General features: G+C 34.6%; 1 protein-coding gene across 6 annotated transcripts in view; it reads left to right on the plus strand.

Annotated features, from left to right (window-relative positions):
- The window catches only part of EYA1 (EYA transcriptional coactivator and phosphatase 1), a 215,895-nt gene that overhangs the window by 99,946 nt on the left and 99,520 nt on the right, over positions 1 to 16,429 (plus strand). For 2 of the 6 annotated variants that reach the window (XM_067553623.1, XM_067553625.1), the window contains exons 1-3: positions 3,702 to 3,783; positions 9,417 to 9,466; positions 10,974 to 11,101. In XM_067553623.1, the coding sequence (XP_067409724.1) occupies positions 10,978 to 11,101 (124 nt within the window). In that variant the 5' untranslated portion in view covers positions 3,702 to 3,783; positions 9,417 to 9,466; positions 10,974 to 10,977. Of the gene's footprint in view, positions 1 to 1,817; positions 1,944 to 3,701; positions 3,784 to 9,416; positions 9,467 to 10,973; positions 11,102 to 13,097; positions 13,157 to 16,429 lie in introns of those variants that run through there. The other 4 variants (XM_067553627.1, XM_067553628.1, XM_067553624.1 and 1 more) reach the window with 3 other exon arrangements.

Consider the following 16,429-nt stretch of genomic DNA (forward strand, 5'->3'; position numbering starts at 1 on the left):
GCCTTCATTTCTTATAAATCCTTGAATGGTGATCGGACATACAAAGAATACAGAATAAGGACAAATTCAGAGCTGGTGTAAACATGTGGAACTGTAATGAAAGTATGTTCCAAATTCTGCAGTAATGTAAACAATTATATAATGTACTGGTTGGGTGCAAGTGGTAAATAGCACAATCTGTGCTGATTGGGCATTCAGTGACATGAGTGTTCAAGCCAAGGTGGTGGAACAAGGAATATAACTAAGAGGAGACTGTAAGGTAAAGCAGATCCCTGCTTTATGTATGAGAAATGCATAACCTGGCCTTTTATAGATACATAGGATGAGATCATCAGCCAGTATAAATCAGCATATCGTTACTGATGTCAATGAAGCTATGCTGATTTAAACCATCTGAGGATCTGGACCATAGTATCAATGTAAAATAAGTTCATAGTTTAGACCATAACATGAGATAATTATATTGACTATGCTGAAGTCCAGTCTTCAGAGATCAGATAAAGAACTTTAAGTCACAGTTTAATGTTTATATAAACAGAGAACCCTATTTTATCTAACAACCTCCTCTTCATTGCTTTATTATATATAAAAGTGTTGTGTTTAAATAGCTCCAATTACCATATTATCTTCTAGTGCCAGAATGCTACAGAACATGTTGCAATATTCAGCATAGATTTTTTCTGGCGTTGCCAAGCACCCTTTTTCTGACCCTCTTATACCCAACTGTAGCTTATTGCATATCTGCCACCACTGCATTAGGTTGTGTGTATGTGGGTTTTTTTAAATACAGGTATAGTACAAACTCCTGAAATTTTTACTCAGGCAAATATTTCATTAAGGACTGATCCCTTAGACATACAAACACAAAATTAAACAATAGAAGAGATTTGTTTCAGTAAGCAAAGATTTCAAAATGGCAAAATTTACTTTGTAAAACTGTAAAAACAGTTAATCCTGTAGCACCTTAAAGACTAACAAATTTCTGCGAGCATAAGCTTTCATGGACTGCAACCCACTTCGTCAGATGCATACAGGCTGTATACAGACTAACACGGCTACCCCTCTGGAACTTTGTATAACTGTGTATTTCAGTTGAAAAATGTAAAATGAAATGTTTGTGTGGCAATAATCTACATTACTAGGAGTCTTGAGTATTACTTATATGTGTAAACTGTTTTTGTCTTTACATAGCAATCTCTTGATTTGAAATGTATTTATTTATTTATTAAAAAGACTATTGAGTAACATTTTAAAATGTCAGATAATACATAATAATCTGTTTCAGTTTTGAAATTTCTTCAAAATAACTTGGGCCTCTATTCTGCAGAAGCATGTGAATAATTATGCTCAGGTAAGTAAATGGAGGGAGTAAAGTTGAGCATGTGTTTTTTAAGTGTTAGCAGGATTGCTAGGGTTTTTTTAATGGTATAATTAACACTTATAAATGCCACAGCAGTAAGGATTTTGAGCTAAACACTTTCTGAAAAAGGCATGAGATTCCCCAAAACAATTACTGTTCATTGTATTTCATTCTCTCATTTAATTTTACCTGACAAAACTGGGTATTTCCATGACAAGGTATTTGTATTTCTTTTACAACTTAATATAAAACACCATAAACAGTGTTTTTAGCATGAGAAACTTTATGTGGCTATAAAGAAGTAAACTAATTCAGCTTATGCTGACTACATGGACAGGCCCAATAGAAATCTGCTAATTTTGACCTGAGTGCCCATATATGGTATGTGACTATCCCGAGATTGCTTTTCTGCACTAAACTAAATGCAACCCTAGGTGTGTTTGCAGCTTGAGGTCGTCTTGTAGCTTTGGCAAAACGGTTTGCTTTCCTGAAGTGTTTTTTCCAAAAAAATGTCACTTACTTGGATATGATAGCCAGAAGATTTTTCTCATCTAGAAGTATTGCTTTCATTAGTTAAATTAAGGTAAGGCTATGTTACCAATACAGTATATAGCAATACATTTTGTCAAAGGAAAAACATTTTAATCTGTTTATTCAGGATAAGGCTAAATTTTATTTATTTGTTTCTTTGTTTGTTTGTTTATTTATTTATTTATTTTTGCTGTAAAAGTATGGAAAATATGAGTTACATTAAATTGAAAAATATTGTATAAAAGAAAAAAATCATCCAAAGAAAACTTGTCAAACTTTAGTTTCTACATATTATATATTCAATGCTTTATATTTAATTTATATATTTTTATTTTAATAGGCCATTTTGAATTATGAATAAACATAAATGCAATAATATTAATTTAAGACATCTGAAAGGAGTTTATATTAAAATACATTTTACATTAAATGAATTATTTAAATATTTGTTGATTAGTGAAATCTAAACTTTACATATTCCGTGTTAAAAAATGAGCTGTGAGCATCAATTTAACTATATAGGTGTACATTTCCTTTCATATAACTGGAAATGGCCATCAAGCGTTTTTGAAAAAATGATAAAACGTTAATACTGATAATTGAGTGTTAATACTTTAAAATATAAGTCAAATACTTTGTAATCTCAATTCTAGTTGTTTTGAGACATACTGGTATTTCACATTTGTCAGCAACCATTAGAAAGTTCCAGATATTGTATTCAATAGATTAAAATTGCATAGGGCAGGCTTCAATATGAAAACGTTACACAGTATGAGCAGACATTTTCTTTACCAGGTAATCTTTGAGTTTGTAACATTTGTTATCAAATATCTGTCAAAACTGCATGTCTACACTTGTATTTTGGGTACTTAAGCGTCTCTGTGAATATCCTTGTTGGGCTTCACTTATTGAAGTACTGTTGGTTTAATTCCAATTTTTCTATTTGTTGCAACTTTTCTTTAAACCTAGCTTCATGAAATGAGACATTTAAACGGAGTTAAACTTTTAAAAAGATATTCCTGAACGAGAAGTACTCACAACTTTTTCTAGTGAGAAGCAGAAAAAGGTGTAAAAAGAGATCTTGTGTAATTGCCACCAGAAGGTATGAGTGGCTAGCTGGGGGAGAAAGACACCCTGCTTGTTGACAAAGTGCTTGAGCTATGTTCTTCACCCACAGCTGTTTATTCAGATACCATAGGCTCCTTCATTTACATACTAAATTTTTCTATAGCAGCAAGGTTGAATCAGACAGCACAGGGCTCATTTCAATTGTTACATTTAAACCAATAAGGTTAGGACAAGAGAATAGCTGTGGTTTGCATTACAAAAACAAAACAAAAAGCCCCGAGGCTACATGGGCAGACCTACAAGACTGAGCAAACAAATAGGAGGATGAAGATTCTGCTGTTCCTTTGTCTAAGGCTCTCAGATATTATCTGCTGCTGTTCAGTGGGGGGAAAAGCACATTGCTCAAAGCTGTTACTAAACAGAACAGTGGGAGCTGATGGTCCAGAGTTTGGTGCTAGACACAAACTCCCCAGTGCCACTTCCGACTCTAAGTCTTCCTGTGAAAGTCCACTTGGTGGTTTTTCTTTCTGGAGAACTTGCTCTCTCCCCTTACACCCTCCCCCCCCCCCCCCCAAGACGCTTTTGCAGGCAGAGTCTGCAGCAGCAATCACACAAGATTTTGCTCTGAGCTCGGGTTTGCCCTCCAGAGACGCTTCACTTCTGTTCTCGTGTTCGAGTGAGAGCTACTAAAAACCAGGGCAGTCGGCAGCAGAGCTCAGCGCTATTCTTTACCCAGGAATAAAAGCTATGTGATGAATGGTGGTTTAAGTCAGAGAACGTGAAGGGAGAACATAAAGCTGGTGGATACAGCAGATCCAATCACTGTAAGTACAAACCGGCTGTTTTAAAAATTGCATGGACTGACAACAGCTGTCCTGTGATGCAAAGTAGGAAGATAACACTGGGTCTTTTCTGTTGAAGCTTAAAAAAAAACCCCAAAACCCTCTTGAAATGGCCTAATTGCAAAATAATGTTTACTTTTCCAAGTACTTCAGCAAGTTTGCATGAGATCCTATCCATAAGTACTTTTTCCATTTCATGATTAGATTAATACCTAATTATAAATCAACAGTTTTAACAGTTAATTTTGGCCATGTTTCAGGCTTGGGTTTGTAGGCTTCCCACAAAGCAGATGTTACATGGCTCTATTTATTGTATTCAGCCAGAGTTGTGTTCCTCCTGTTTGATTTCCTGTAGTGTTAACGGGTCATTGAAAATAAATAACAGGATGATGAGTTGTTAAAAAAAAAAAAAAAAAAAAAGGGGGGGGGGGGAGGGAGTATATAAAATCTATGGACCTGTGTAGAAGAGGTGCAAGAGCGTGAGAAAAATAATGAAGAAATTTTGAGGAAGAATGCATGACAGAGATTTTGACAGTACTTTCTGAAGCAGGAAATCCTTTTGCTTAATATGTTTAAATTTTCCAAACACCAGGCAAAACATGCAGATCCCCAAAGGAGAACTTTTTGAGAAGACCGAATAAACATCTACACAGTTAAAATATGTGACGTTTATTGACGTTTTATGTGGCTTGTTTAGAACTAAGAACTTAGAATCAGGAAGTTAAAGCTCTTTAAAGTATCATTAAATTTTACATCTTGCTTTTGAGCAATCAAGACTTTCAAAACATTCACAAGTATGTATTTCTTAAGGTGTTTTTGACAAACATCAATACAATGGATGATTGTTTACCATGGTAAAAAACTTTTTCTGTAAAAGTTAAGATGTCACTGACCTTAAAATCATTTCTTAGATGCAGATCTATTTAAATGAAGAGACAAGCAGGAAAACTAACAAAACTTAAGAACTGGTAAAACTTGTAACTTTTTAATCCTGACAATTTTGATAGGAAATTTTAAATATTATTTTCTGTGTAGTCAGAATTCTTTTTGCCCCAGGCATACTTTTCAGAATAAGTATTGTTGACAGTGCCTTACTGAAATTTTGTCTATGTGAGATAATTAAGGGCATATAAATGAGTGCACTCAATATATACACACGTACACGCTCGCGAGGTCATATAACATAAAAGATATAGTCATGGAATTCCTTACTGCTTGGATATTCCAAAGGCCTATACGTTCTTCTGTTGAGAGCCGTAGTCTTTCAAACCTGAAAATTCTGTGCGGTGATAGACACAGAAGCCTAACTGAGCCACTCTTCACTTTCTGGAGTGCACAGCATAAGAACACGCAACTCCAGAAGGGAGGCAATCATTTTCTAGGTTTTGATGGATACAAAATATTTCTTAGGAGCCAAAAATGCTTTGACGAGCAGAACGCTAATGGTTCATTTTTAAATTTCTGTATGTATTAGAAGTATTGACACAAAGTGATACTTGTCTCCTAACGGGAATAAATCTGTTCACATTTCAGTCAGATGTCAAAATATTTCATTCGTAAGTGCTGAAAATAGATTAAATGAAGGATAGTATTTTTAAAAAATTAAAATGGTATTTAAAAATTTGAGAGCTGTGATCATCTGCTTCTGTTCTGAAAATTATTCTTTTTCATCTTGTTTTTGAAGTAAGTTCTTGAATTAAAAAAACCAACAACTGGACTTCCTAATATATATTCTACACATCTGTGAACTGGTAGGAGTGTACTGGTAAGAGAGAAAGTGTAATGAAGGAGTTTGCCTGTTTGTGAAGTGACTTTTTTCTCTCGTATGTTTTTCCTTTAATTTCTTCATATTTAGCTTTTTGAAATCATTACATTTATTTGTGAATGGAAAAATATTTTCAAAGAGGAAAAAGAATGCTGTTTTGAGAAAAGAAAAAAAAAGTATAGTTTTGCTGTTGAAAAAGACAGTATTTTTCTATGAAGAAATATTCTTATTAGAAAATTGCCATTGTCTTTGAGATTTTTGGGTAGAGTAGAACTGTGGTTGAAAACAACTAGCTCATATGCCAGCTATATTTATTTGAATAAGCTTAGTTTTTTCACTTTGAAAATTTATTTTCAGCTGGAAAAAATGTTTTAAATTATAGTCATTTTATAAAAAATTGCTTTTAGCAAGCAAACAAGTCTGTGGAAACCCCATAATTTAGACAAGTACCTATACTTTATTTGCTCTGTGCTGCCGAGATTTCGAATCCTTTCCCATTTACAGTTTACTTTTCACAGGACATTATTAACTTTTTGGCTTCATACATGATCTTCTGTCAGATGCTTTTGATTTGTAATTTAGCAAAGTATAATAAACAGTGCAAAAGTCATGAATTTTCCTCCGCATCCTGAGCTCTGTGGTAGGGAAAATGTGATAAAATGTGTACCTTAAGTCTTGTTTGATGATCTCTCAAAGCAAGTTTGCCTTCTGGAAATAATTTCTGGGGTTGAAGAGCATGGTATTAACAGATTTAATGTGGCTATTCAGTGGATTGGTGGAGTACTATGTGAGGTTTAACAAAATGAGAGAGACAAATTGAACATCAACAAAACTTACATCTGTGAAGAATTATAAATTTAATTAGAAAAAAAGGCAAATTTAAAATACCTCATTAAGTAATCAGAATTTGATGTTACTGGTTTAAGATTCTTAAATGGGTGAATTTTGAGTAGCTTTGCTATCATTGCCCTTTCTTTTTCTAGTCATACATAATGCAGTCCCAGAATCTGTGGTCTATGTTAAAGATGAAGAGCTTAGTGTTACTTAAAATAATCAAATTATAAATAGTAATAGTTTGTGATGCATTTTGAAGAATCTATATGTCATTTTTCATTTTAGGCAGTTTTTGTCTAATCAGGATGCAGCGTATAAAGTGAGCGACAGCAACATTTTTTTCATCCTGTATTTTTATGTGCCCCTTTGAATGGGGCAAAACAATTATTTTTCCCTTTGCTTACAGGATAAATTTGTTTAATTACTCAGTTACTAAAATATATTTTAGAATATCATTTATTTAGAATCCTGGTGGCAAAGGTGGGCGATCATATAAGAGTGAGCCAGCGCCACCCAGAAATGTGTTTTTCTCCCTAGTCATCATGTTTGTTTCCTTACTACATTGTAATTTTGTACCACACATAAAAAACTGAAACTATGTGAAGTGTAGCATTTTGTAAACTGTAACTAATTTCACTCACATCTGTGTCTAATTGTTGTCTGCATTCGCATTCTTGAGAGTAGATTTATTTTTCCTGGACCACTGTGTGGATTCAGCTGACCAGCCTAAGTGAGGATTAGTTGTTTTAAAGTTATTTTGATTAAAGAGTCATTTTTAAATATGGTAACGCACAACACATGGTTTAAATAATCCTTGAGACACAAAGGAATATATCTGAAGTATGCCTAATGAAAATGAAGATCTTGAATATGAACTTTCACAAATCATAGAGTGTAAAAGGACATATAAGGTATATATTTAATTTTCTAGGCTACATCTATTTGAAAAACCATTCAGGCAAGTTGTTTCTTCCCCATACTAAATGAATCTTTAAATTAAAAAAAAATAAAAACGATTATTTTGGGAATAATTACATTTTTGTGAATTTTTATTTTGGAATTAAAATTGTTGGGATTAAATGCATTTCAGAAGTTGGTAAAGTGGGAATAATATTAAAACTATAATTCTGAGACCATGCCATTTAGTTAATCTAAATATATATATATATATATATATATATATGTAATATATATAAATCTTTTAAAAATAAAATATTTTTTCTTGTGTTCATCTGAGCTGTATTTTAAATGACCTTCCACATTACTAAGCAGAGATAGCTCTTAAAACAAAGTTAGTTCTCACCTATAATTTATTCCAGGTGTATAGAAGTACCAGTATAGGAACATATCCTTAAGGCATTCTGCTGCAGTTTCTGGGGTTAAGAGTAAAAAAAATCCCATCTTACGTTTGACTATTTTTCTTTTTTCCTTTTTTCTTTTTAAAGTATGGTGTAGCTGCCACAAACACACATCTGATATTTCAGTTTGATTTGGCTTGCTAAAGAGCATTAAAAAGCACACTATGCAATACTTTAAATACACAGTTATAAAAAGATTGAAGTTTTTCTGTATGCATTATTGCATGCTTCTTGACATCACTTGTAACGTTATACGTTGCCTGGCTGCCTCTAACAGTGGTTTACTCTTGCTAAAGTAGTAATTCTGTCCGTGATTAAAAATAACAAAAACTACAGACACATAAGTGAGATTTGCTTGCATGATTTTTATGGCACTTAAAATGCCTCATCTCTCTTGTCTTTGTTCTGTGATCATCTAAGAGATGTCAGTTCAGGTTGAATGGAAATGCACATGAAAGAATCTGAATGTAGACATTTAGACAATGTATACTCTTGCTGGAGAAGTTTGTTTGTGCTTTCAAGCCAACAGCCTATCTTCACCTGAGCTTTATCACCTGCTGGCAATTATTACTGGCTATAGAGAAAAGCCTACTATCAAAGACAATCCATTAAGTGGTGTCCAGCAGAATCCACATTCATAACGTTTTTTTCTAATCACATCGGATGAAAATATACTGGTCAACTGGGGTTTTGAAGTGATTGTTTTTATTAAACTGGAAAGACTGCTAATTGGTTTCCACTGTAAAATCCAAGCTCCCTTCTGAATCTCGGTATGCCAAAAGCAAATAGTGGAGGTTCATGCCAATTACATTTTTAACAAGAGAACTATAGAGTCTTTTAAAGTTTGGTATCTGAAATTCCTACGAATAGTTAGAAACCTTACAAATAGAACTCTCTCATGCTGTAGTATGTTTTCTTCTGCATTTTAATCTGCTTTATTTTGAAATATGGTGACTTTTTCAAAAACTAATCTGCTCTGTTTAGAGACAGACATGCTTTTCAGATAGTTGCACAAGCGGTTCGTCATAAAAGGTTTTCATCTCTACATAGCAGATGTACTTCCCATTTTAAGAAAATATCTTAGGCTTGCCTTTCCATATTTGAAATTGCCCAGAAGCTGATCGAGTGAATGCTAAATGACAAACAGTAGATGAGGAAGAAAACCAACATGATAAGGTTAAGGAACTGCTGAGTTAAAGAGTGGGAGGATGATATATTTCAACCAGTGATAACAAAAGATGAAAGATCTTCTGAGGATGCTGAGCTTTTACTGCTTGAGCTACTTCTGTACAACATGTTCACTGTGTTAACAGCTACCTTTTCCAGGCACCTCTTTCTAGCTACCTTAGGAAGGCTGCTTTGCATGTTGATTGGGGGAGGGGTAATCCAGTTTGCAGCTGTCATAGGCCAGTGATGAATCACTATCCCGTCATTTGGCTGCCTTCTCCCTGACATAGGGAGGAGGGGGATAGACCTGCAGGAGGAAACGACAGTTGAGACTTCAATTTAAAGACAATATGCCTTTCACTGTTGCAGTATCCTCCTTTTCTTTTGGTTAAAGGACAGTATTGTCATCCGCAGTGATATTCTTGTTTAGGTTAAGGCCTGACATTAAAGCAGAATAATTAGAGGATTCTATTTGTTTCCCTGGTTTGCAGGTGCTAAAATCCCAAACCAGTTCAGATGTTGCTGTTTTCTCAAGTTGCAGGTAAGGATATGATTGATATTTGGCCTCTCTGTGGAAAGTACTGCTTAGAAGAAAGTTTACTTCAGGTAATAGTAAATGTTTATTATTTTCCACTTTAAACTGAAGAATATTACATCAATGCTTGGAGATTTCTGATGTGAATTAATACAAAAAAGTCTGTAAACTATGAATACATTCAGTTCTGCACTCAAATATTTTTCATTTAAATTGTAGATACTCCTTTGCTTCTTAAAAACAAAATGAAACAAAAACACCGTAGAACTGTAGTTGGACTTTTTGCAATGTGTGATTTGGCTTTACTAACGAGAGTAAAGATGAAACAATTGTGTTAAAGACTTCTGCAAGAAAATCTCATTATAAACATGAAAATCAGATGGTTGAAACAACATTTATGTTTAAGAATATTTACACTTCCACTATGGAAAGAAAAAGAAGTTTTGTATTTTTAAAATAAATATGTGAAAGTGCCTTCGCTACAATTTTTAAAGCAGAAACAGTCTAGTTTACTTCTCTGCCAAATGCATTGGCAGAGAAGTAAACCATACAAATTTTCTATCAGGAGAGATTACTTAGAAAAAGTAAGTCATTAGCATTATTGTAAGTTTTTGGAATAATAGAAACTAAAGAGATATATACTTTGTTTATAAGCTTAACAAATGCAAGCTGAGAGACTTGTAACTGTGATCGTGGCCAGAGGCCTGTTTTCCCTTTTATGAAACTGTTAATTGTTGAATCTAAGATATTTCCAGGGAATTTAGCTGTTTGACTACTGTATACATGTTGATTTTTTTTGCATTTAATCTGAATTGTTCTTTTTTTATTTTGACTAAGTGACAGCTGAGGTACTACATAGTGCTAAGGTATACTAACGCCTGTATGGATTTACTGTACATTGCCTTATCCCTTTTCAATTGGGCACGCTTTATGTAATCCACAAAACAAACAAGTGAGCAGACATAATAGTGTTTTAATGCTGCATTTGTTTCAATGGAAACAGAGGAACAATTAAGTAGTTTGCCAGAGTAAACACATACATCAGGAATATCTCATTCCCTGTCACTAGACTATAGGTTTCAACTATTGCTTCAAGTGTTTTATTTGGTTTGGAGGCCCATTAAATTCCAATTGGTGGTAAATTTTGAGCAAGCACAGTTTTATCTTATTGCTAAGGGGATGTATTTCTTTTTACATTGAGTATTCTGCTCATTACACGTAATTTAAAAAGTGCAAGATGATAAGAATCTCTTAGACATGGTTTCCTATATTTATGTTTATTCTGTTAAGGGTTACAATATTAGATATGACTGTCATGAGTTGAATATATGGAGTGACAACACAGGAGTTAACACTTGGATGCTGAGAAAAAAAGAACATGCTAGGGAAAACTATTGATTATTTACAAAGTATTTTATAATCAAGTAGAAATAATGGGATAGACGTCGTATGGATAATTCCTTCATAATTAAAGTTGAGTGTATCAGTAAAATTGTTTGCTTCTTGTTTTTAGGTCTATGGAAATGCAGGATCTAGCCAGCCCGCATAGGCGACTGAGTGGTAGTAGCGAATCCCCCAGTGGTCCAAAACTTGATAACTCTCACATAAATAGTAATTCCATGACACCCAATGGCACAGAAGGTGAGCTACCATTTTCTCTGTCTACGCTTCATACGTTATTCTTTCTCAAGAGTTGTTTTATCAATCTTTAAGTCAGTAAGCTCTATAGAGAGAAAGTTGTACAATTTTAGGTGTTCCATCTTTATCTAATATGATGTATTAAAGGCTATGTTCAGTGTTTGTCAGTAGTTAATATTATCAGCTTTGAGCAATAGCTCTCATACCATGTTTATATTCCTTTTGCATATTTCCAATGTATTTAAGTGGTATTATGTTGCTTAAATCAAAATAGTTGAAACCCACAAAATAATTTGCATTTTAGTGATGAGAAGAAAAGGAAATATCTACAGTTAGCTGCTATAAAAGGTAAATTATAAGCAGTCATTGCCATTTCTCTATTTTAATTTTGGATTTGCATTTTGTGCTAGTTACTAAGCTTCTGAAAGCTTTGTCATGTAGGCTAATACAAAGCTATCCTTAAAAGTTATGTGTTGATATTTCCTAAAGATAATTTGATACTCTGTATTCTGCTTCCGCTGTTATGATGCATTGCCCAATATTCAAATGGTTATAATAATTCAGGGAAGGTAAAATATGATATGTATTTTTCATGTTTTGATGAAAGGAGAAGAGATAGCAGAAACAAAAAAACACTGACTTATCAACTAGCTATGTTTATTCTCTGTAAAATACTGAGAGTACCTCAACACATCTAACCTACAAGTAATGCCTTATGTAAAAATATAGAGATGATCATATAATTATAAAAAGCAGCCTTTACTACAACCTTGCAGCAAAAGAGAATAATAGATCATGAGTATCTAATGTATTTGCAAAACTGAACCTTAGAATCACATTTTTTTAATAAAACAGATTTTTATAACATACATTTGAGTATTTCTTGTAAAGACATACTGTAAGTTAAAAGCCAACATATAAATAATGGCCAAACTATGGATATGCATTGCATTCTTCCCGGAAAGACATCTGTCAATCAGATAGCTGTTGCCCCCCTCTCCCATCCCTAGCTCTCCAAACATCTCTTGTTTTCCACTCTAATTAGAGTTGACTATTGTTTGGGATGGTTTATCAAAAGCTATTGATGCAAAATGTGGTTTGTATGATTAAACATTAAGCCATTTTTAATTCTAATAATCTACAGTATTAACATCTGGGGGGGGTTGTTTGTTTTTGTTTTGTTTTTAAATAAATATTTATGTATTATTGTGGTTTTCCCATTATTTTAATTGAAGTAGAAAAAATTAAATATTCCATGCCCACAAAAGACTCTGCTGTCATTTATATGTTATTAGATATACTTGGGACAGGATAAAAGTCCCATTTTCAAAAGTTACTTGGGCAAATGAGAGCCTAAATTTCATTGATTTTCAGTGGGTCTTAGGCTCCTAAGTGACTTTTGGAAGTGGGACTTAGGCATTTTTGAAAATTTTACCCATACCTTAATTTCATTAAACCAACACATACCTATTAATAATGTGCGCTCAAAGCCCTGATAATCACTAAGGGGTTTATTTATAATGTGTTACCAGTTTCTGGCCTTTCTATTCAATCTGGAGGCACTTCAACAACACAGAAGTCGAGCATGTTTCCTTGAACCACAAGACCCTTCCCTTGATCTGCCCACAGAACTCCTTATTGACCTAAATAGGAGGTGTGTGCACAGAGGGAGCAAAGATAACCTACGGCCCTAAATGTTTTGTTTTTAGGAATGAGTTACATGTATAGTGTCCACTTGTGCCCCAGCTTCAGTCAAATACAATTTAATAAATAAATCTGCAAATAATGTCTTTATTTCAGTGAGCACAATGTTGAGTTTTATTGAGAAATGTGAACTAAATCACTGTAATTTATTTTTAACATAGTTTATTTCTGACTTTAGAATTTGTAAGTTCATGTCTTACTTGTTTAGGTTAAATTCTACCAAGAAAGAAAGAAATTTTACAACCTGAGATGAAGCCCAACTGTTTTCTTTTGTTTGCAATTTCCCTTCAGGTGACATGACTCTGCTCAACACTGCAGACTGGTTGCTAAGTACTAGTACACAGACCACTGCAGGTTTGTGTAGCCATGGTGAACACAGCAAAAATGTTAGCATGCATTTTAAGATGTTGTCAAAAAAAATTATTCTGAAAAGTGTCTCATGCTCACCGTTTCCAGTCTAAATTTATAAAAGCTGCAGTAGTAATTCCTATCACTGTGGTTACCTTCAGTGACAAATAATTAATTTAATTCTGAGAAAGAAATATCAGATAATTCATTCTAGAATCAGATATGCATTTAGGGCCAAAATCTGTTCTCAAATACAGGAATAATTCCCACTGAATTTAGTGGGAGAAGCATAAGAATCCCAGGCAGAATTTTTCCCTAAATCTGCCAGTGTATACTGTTTACCCTGTGGGAAACTTTTTTTTAAAACTGATAATCAAGTTTTAGAAAAACAAGATGAATGTAGCAATTTTTTTTTATATAAATTAAGCATAAACTTAAACAATTTGTTTTTACACACACTTCTGAAGTTGGCTCCTGTTCAAAATCAAATTATAGGGATGTACATTGTATTTGGCTGCCAAATACTTCCCTTAAAATGCTACAGTATGAAAAATGTGTGGTTGGTTTGTTTGTTGCACGTGGAGTGGAAATGTGTTGTTGAACATTCATGTGTTAAATGTAATGTGTAAAACTTTATGTGCAAGATAACTATGGCTCTCATTCTCATTCAAACAAAGAACACCTTTACATCACTGTGCTGTAAAGGGGCCTTAATGTAAATGAGAATCAGGGCCTCGGGTATATACATTTTTGCATGTTATAAGTTTGTTATAAAGTTGTATTAAGTTTCATTTCACTGTAGGTGTGGTTGGGCAGAATTCCATACCTTAGAGTGCAAAATGTGTTCTGTAAATTAGACCAAAAAAAAAAAATCTGTCCCAAAGTAAAATGGCCCTGTTTCAAACAAATGTTCTTTAATTCCTCTCAGACACATTTTCAGTCATGCCCCTTATTGATGTTGTACTACAAGAGGATGTGGTTGCTAGATAGCTGACTGTTATTAGCTAATATTTTTAGCTTCACACTTAGTAGTAAGCTTTCAAAGCACTGAATAGGAATTTAGTTGTGTGATTGAATCATATACTTTAATCCTTGCATGCTGCTTTGATAATACACTCTTTAGATTTAATGTCACATGGTATGGCACCCATCTTTGTTGCAATGCAAAATGTACCGTGGTTCAAAGATGGGCCACACAATCAAAGAAAAGCATGAACACCTTGCAACTATGGTTGCCAGGGTTCCATTTTATTAGCCATTTACCTGTTCCCAATAAGATGGGTAAATTTTTCTACCCATCCAAAATAATTTCAAAGGAGTTTGGATAAGTGTGATTTATTCTTGCTCCAGATGCCAATTTCTCTATGAGATGATCTCTTAAATGATGACAATGAAGCAATATTACTTTAAATTCATGTCCAATTGTGAGACAGTCATTACAGCCTTAGTTGGTGTGTGGTGAGGAGGAAATAAAATTTGGTCAATATTTTAGGAAAAGTCAGTAATAATACAATATTTTTTACTGGTTCATTTGGTTTCTCCTATCCTAATATGCCACTCCAGAGTGTAAATCCTCCTACCAGCAGATGGAGAGGCAACAGGGAAGAGGAAAGCTCTTGTTATATACTTCCTGTATAAAGGGAGCTGGATGGCTAGCTGGCTGATCCTGCTTATTGGAGACTTCCCAAGCAATACATTTGATAGAAACACTAAAAGATTTGTCAGAAAATGTTCAGGAAAAGTAATCTCAGCGTACCAAAACAGGATAGGATGTCTGTCGTATTAGTGCTTTACCCCAATACTGTTTTATCTGACTGCCTCACAATCTCTTAACGTAATTATCTTCACCACACCCATGTGAGGTAGGGAAGTACTATTATCCCCATTTAACTGAGGTATGGTGAGACTAAATAACTTGCACTAAGGTCACACAGGAAGTTTGTGGCAGATCAGGGAATTCAATCTGTGGACTAGCCTACACTTAAAAACTTACAGCGGCACAGCTGTACCGATACACCTCTGCCGCTGTGAGAGCGCTTGTGTAGCAGCGTCATGTTGATGGGAGAGAGCTCTCCCGCCGACATAATAAAACCACCTAAATAAGTGGCGGTAGTTATGTCGGCGGGAGAGCATCTCCCGCCGACATAACACTGTACATACAAGCGCTTATGCTGGCAAATCTCATGTCGCTCGGTTTTTTTCACACCTCTGAGTGGCAAAAGTTTTACCAGCATAAGTGATAGTGTAGACAAGGTCTGTGTCTGGATTTCCCAAGTCCCAGGCTTACTGCTGTACCCCAATGCTGTTTTTCCTCTCATGGAAGGGCTGTCATGTCAGGACTGACACAAAAGGGCTTGAAAAATTCAAATTAACAGGTAAGAGATTACTATTCTTCAACCTTACTTTTTGCCAGCCAGCCAGTAAGTGTACAGCTTCAGAATGCAGGATGGATATAGGGAAAAGGCTGAGGTTGGAGAACCATCCCGCACAGAAACCACCTACTGAAAGTGGCTGCTACATCAGATTGCTAATGCTGCCCAGGAATAATCTCCTCTCTTAACTCAAGAATTAGAAATGACTCTCAAGGATTTAACCTAGGCAAAAACTGGAACCTCTGCCCATTTAAGGTATCTTTATGCAGTATTAAACCCTCCAAAATAAACAGGTGATCTGTTTTTTCTAATTGACAGCATTCTTTTCACATTGAGGTTATAAAGGTGCTTCTGTCTCATTTTGAGGGGCCAGATAGAAGGAGAGAAGAGAGATTTCTAGTTCCAAATAGATTGGGAAAGCCAGATAACAAATTAGGCTGAGATTTTCAAGGATGTCACATGGTACATTTAATTTCAAAGGGACTTGGTCATCAAAATCCTTTAGGTGGCTTTGAAAATCTCAGCCTTAATCTGTAAACTGTCCTGATGAAGAACCAGGATGAGATGCCTCCACAAAGACAATTAAAGTTTCCCACTGTCCTGGCTAGACAGATGGCCATTAGATAGTGATAAGTCTGTTGATCTGAATACTCCTCCACATGGGGTCAAAAGAAAACACTGGGGCTGTTTGGCGTGATCTTGAAATATCATAGGCTGCAGGATGTTAGATATTAGACTGGTAGTATATTTAAAATAAAAATAACCTCATCACTGCTGGATGGCAATTTGCAAAGGAGAGCTGTACCTTTTATTTGAAAATCCTGTAGTTACTTTTTGGGTGCCTTGGGAATCGATTTTCTTGCTTTATCCAGCCCATGCTGAGGGAAGGCAAGATTGTTATATGAGT

The sequence above is a fragment of the Emydura macquarii genome, unplaced genomic scaffold (assembly GCF_026122565.2).
Source record: "Emydura macquarii macquarii isolate MOO-44397 ecotype Brisbane River unplaced genomic scaffold, CSIRO-AGI_Emac_v2 contig_1477, whole genome shotgun sequence".
NCBI lineage: Eukaryota > Metazoa > Chordata > Testudines > Chelidae > Emydura > Emydura macquarii.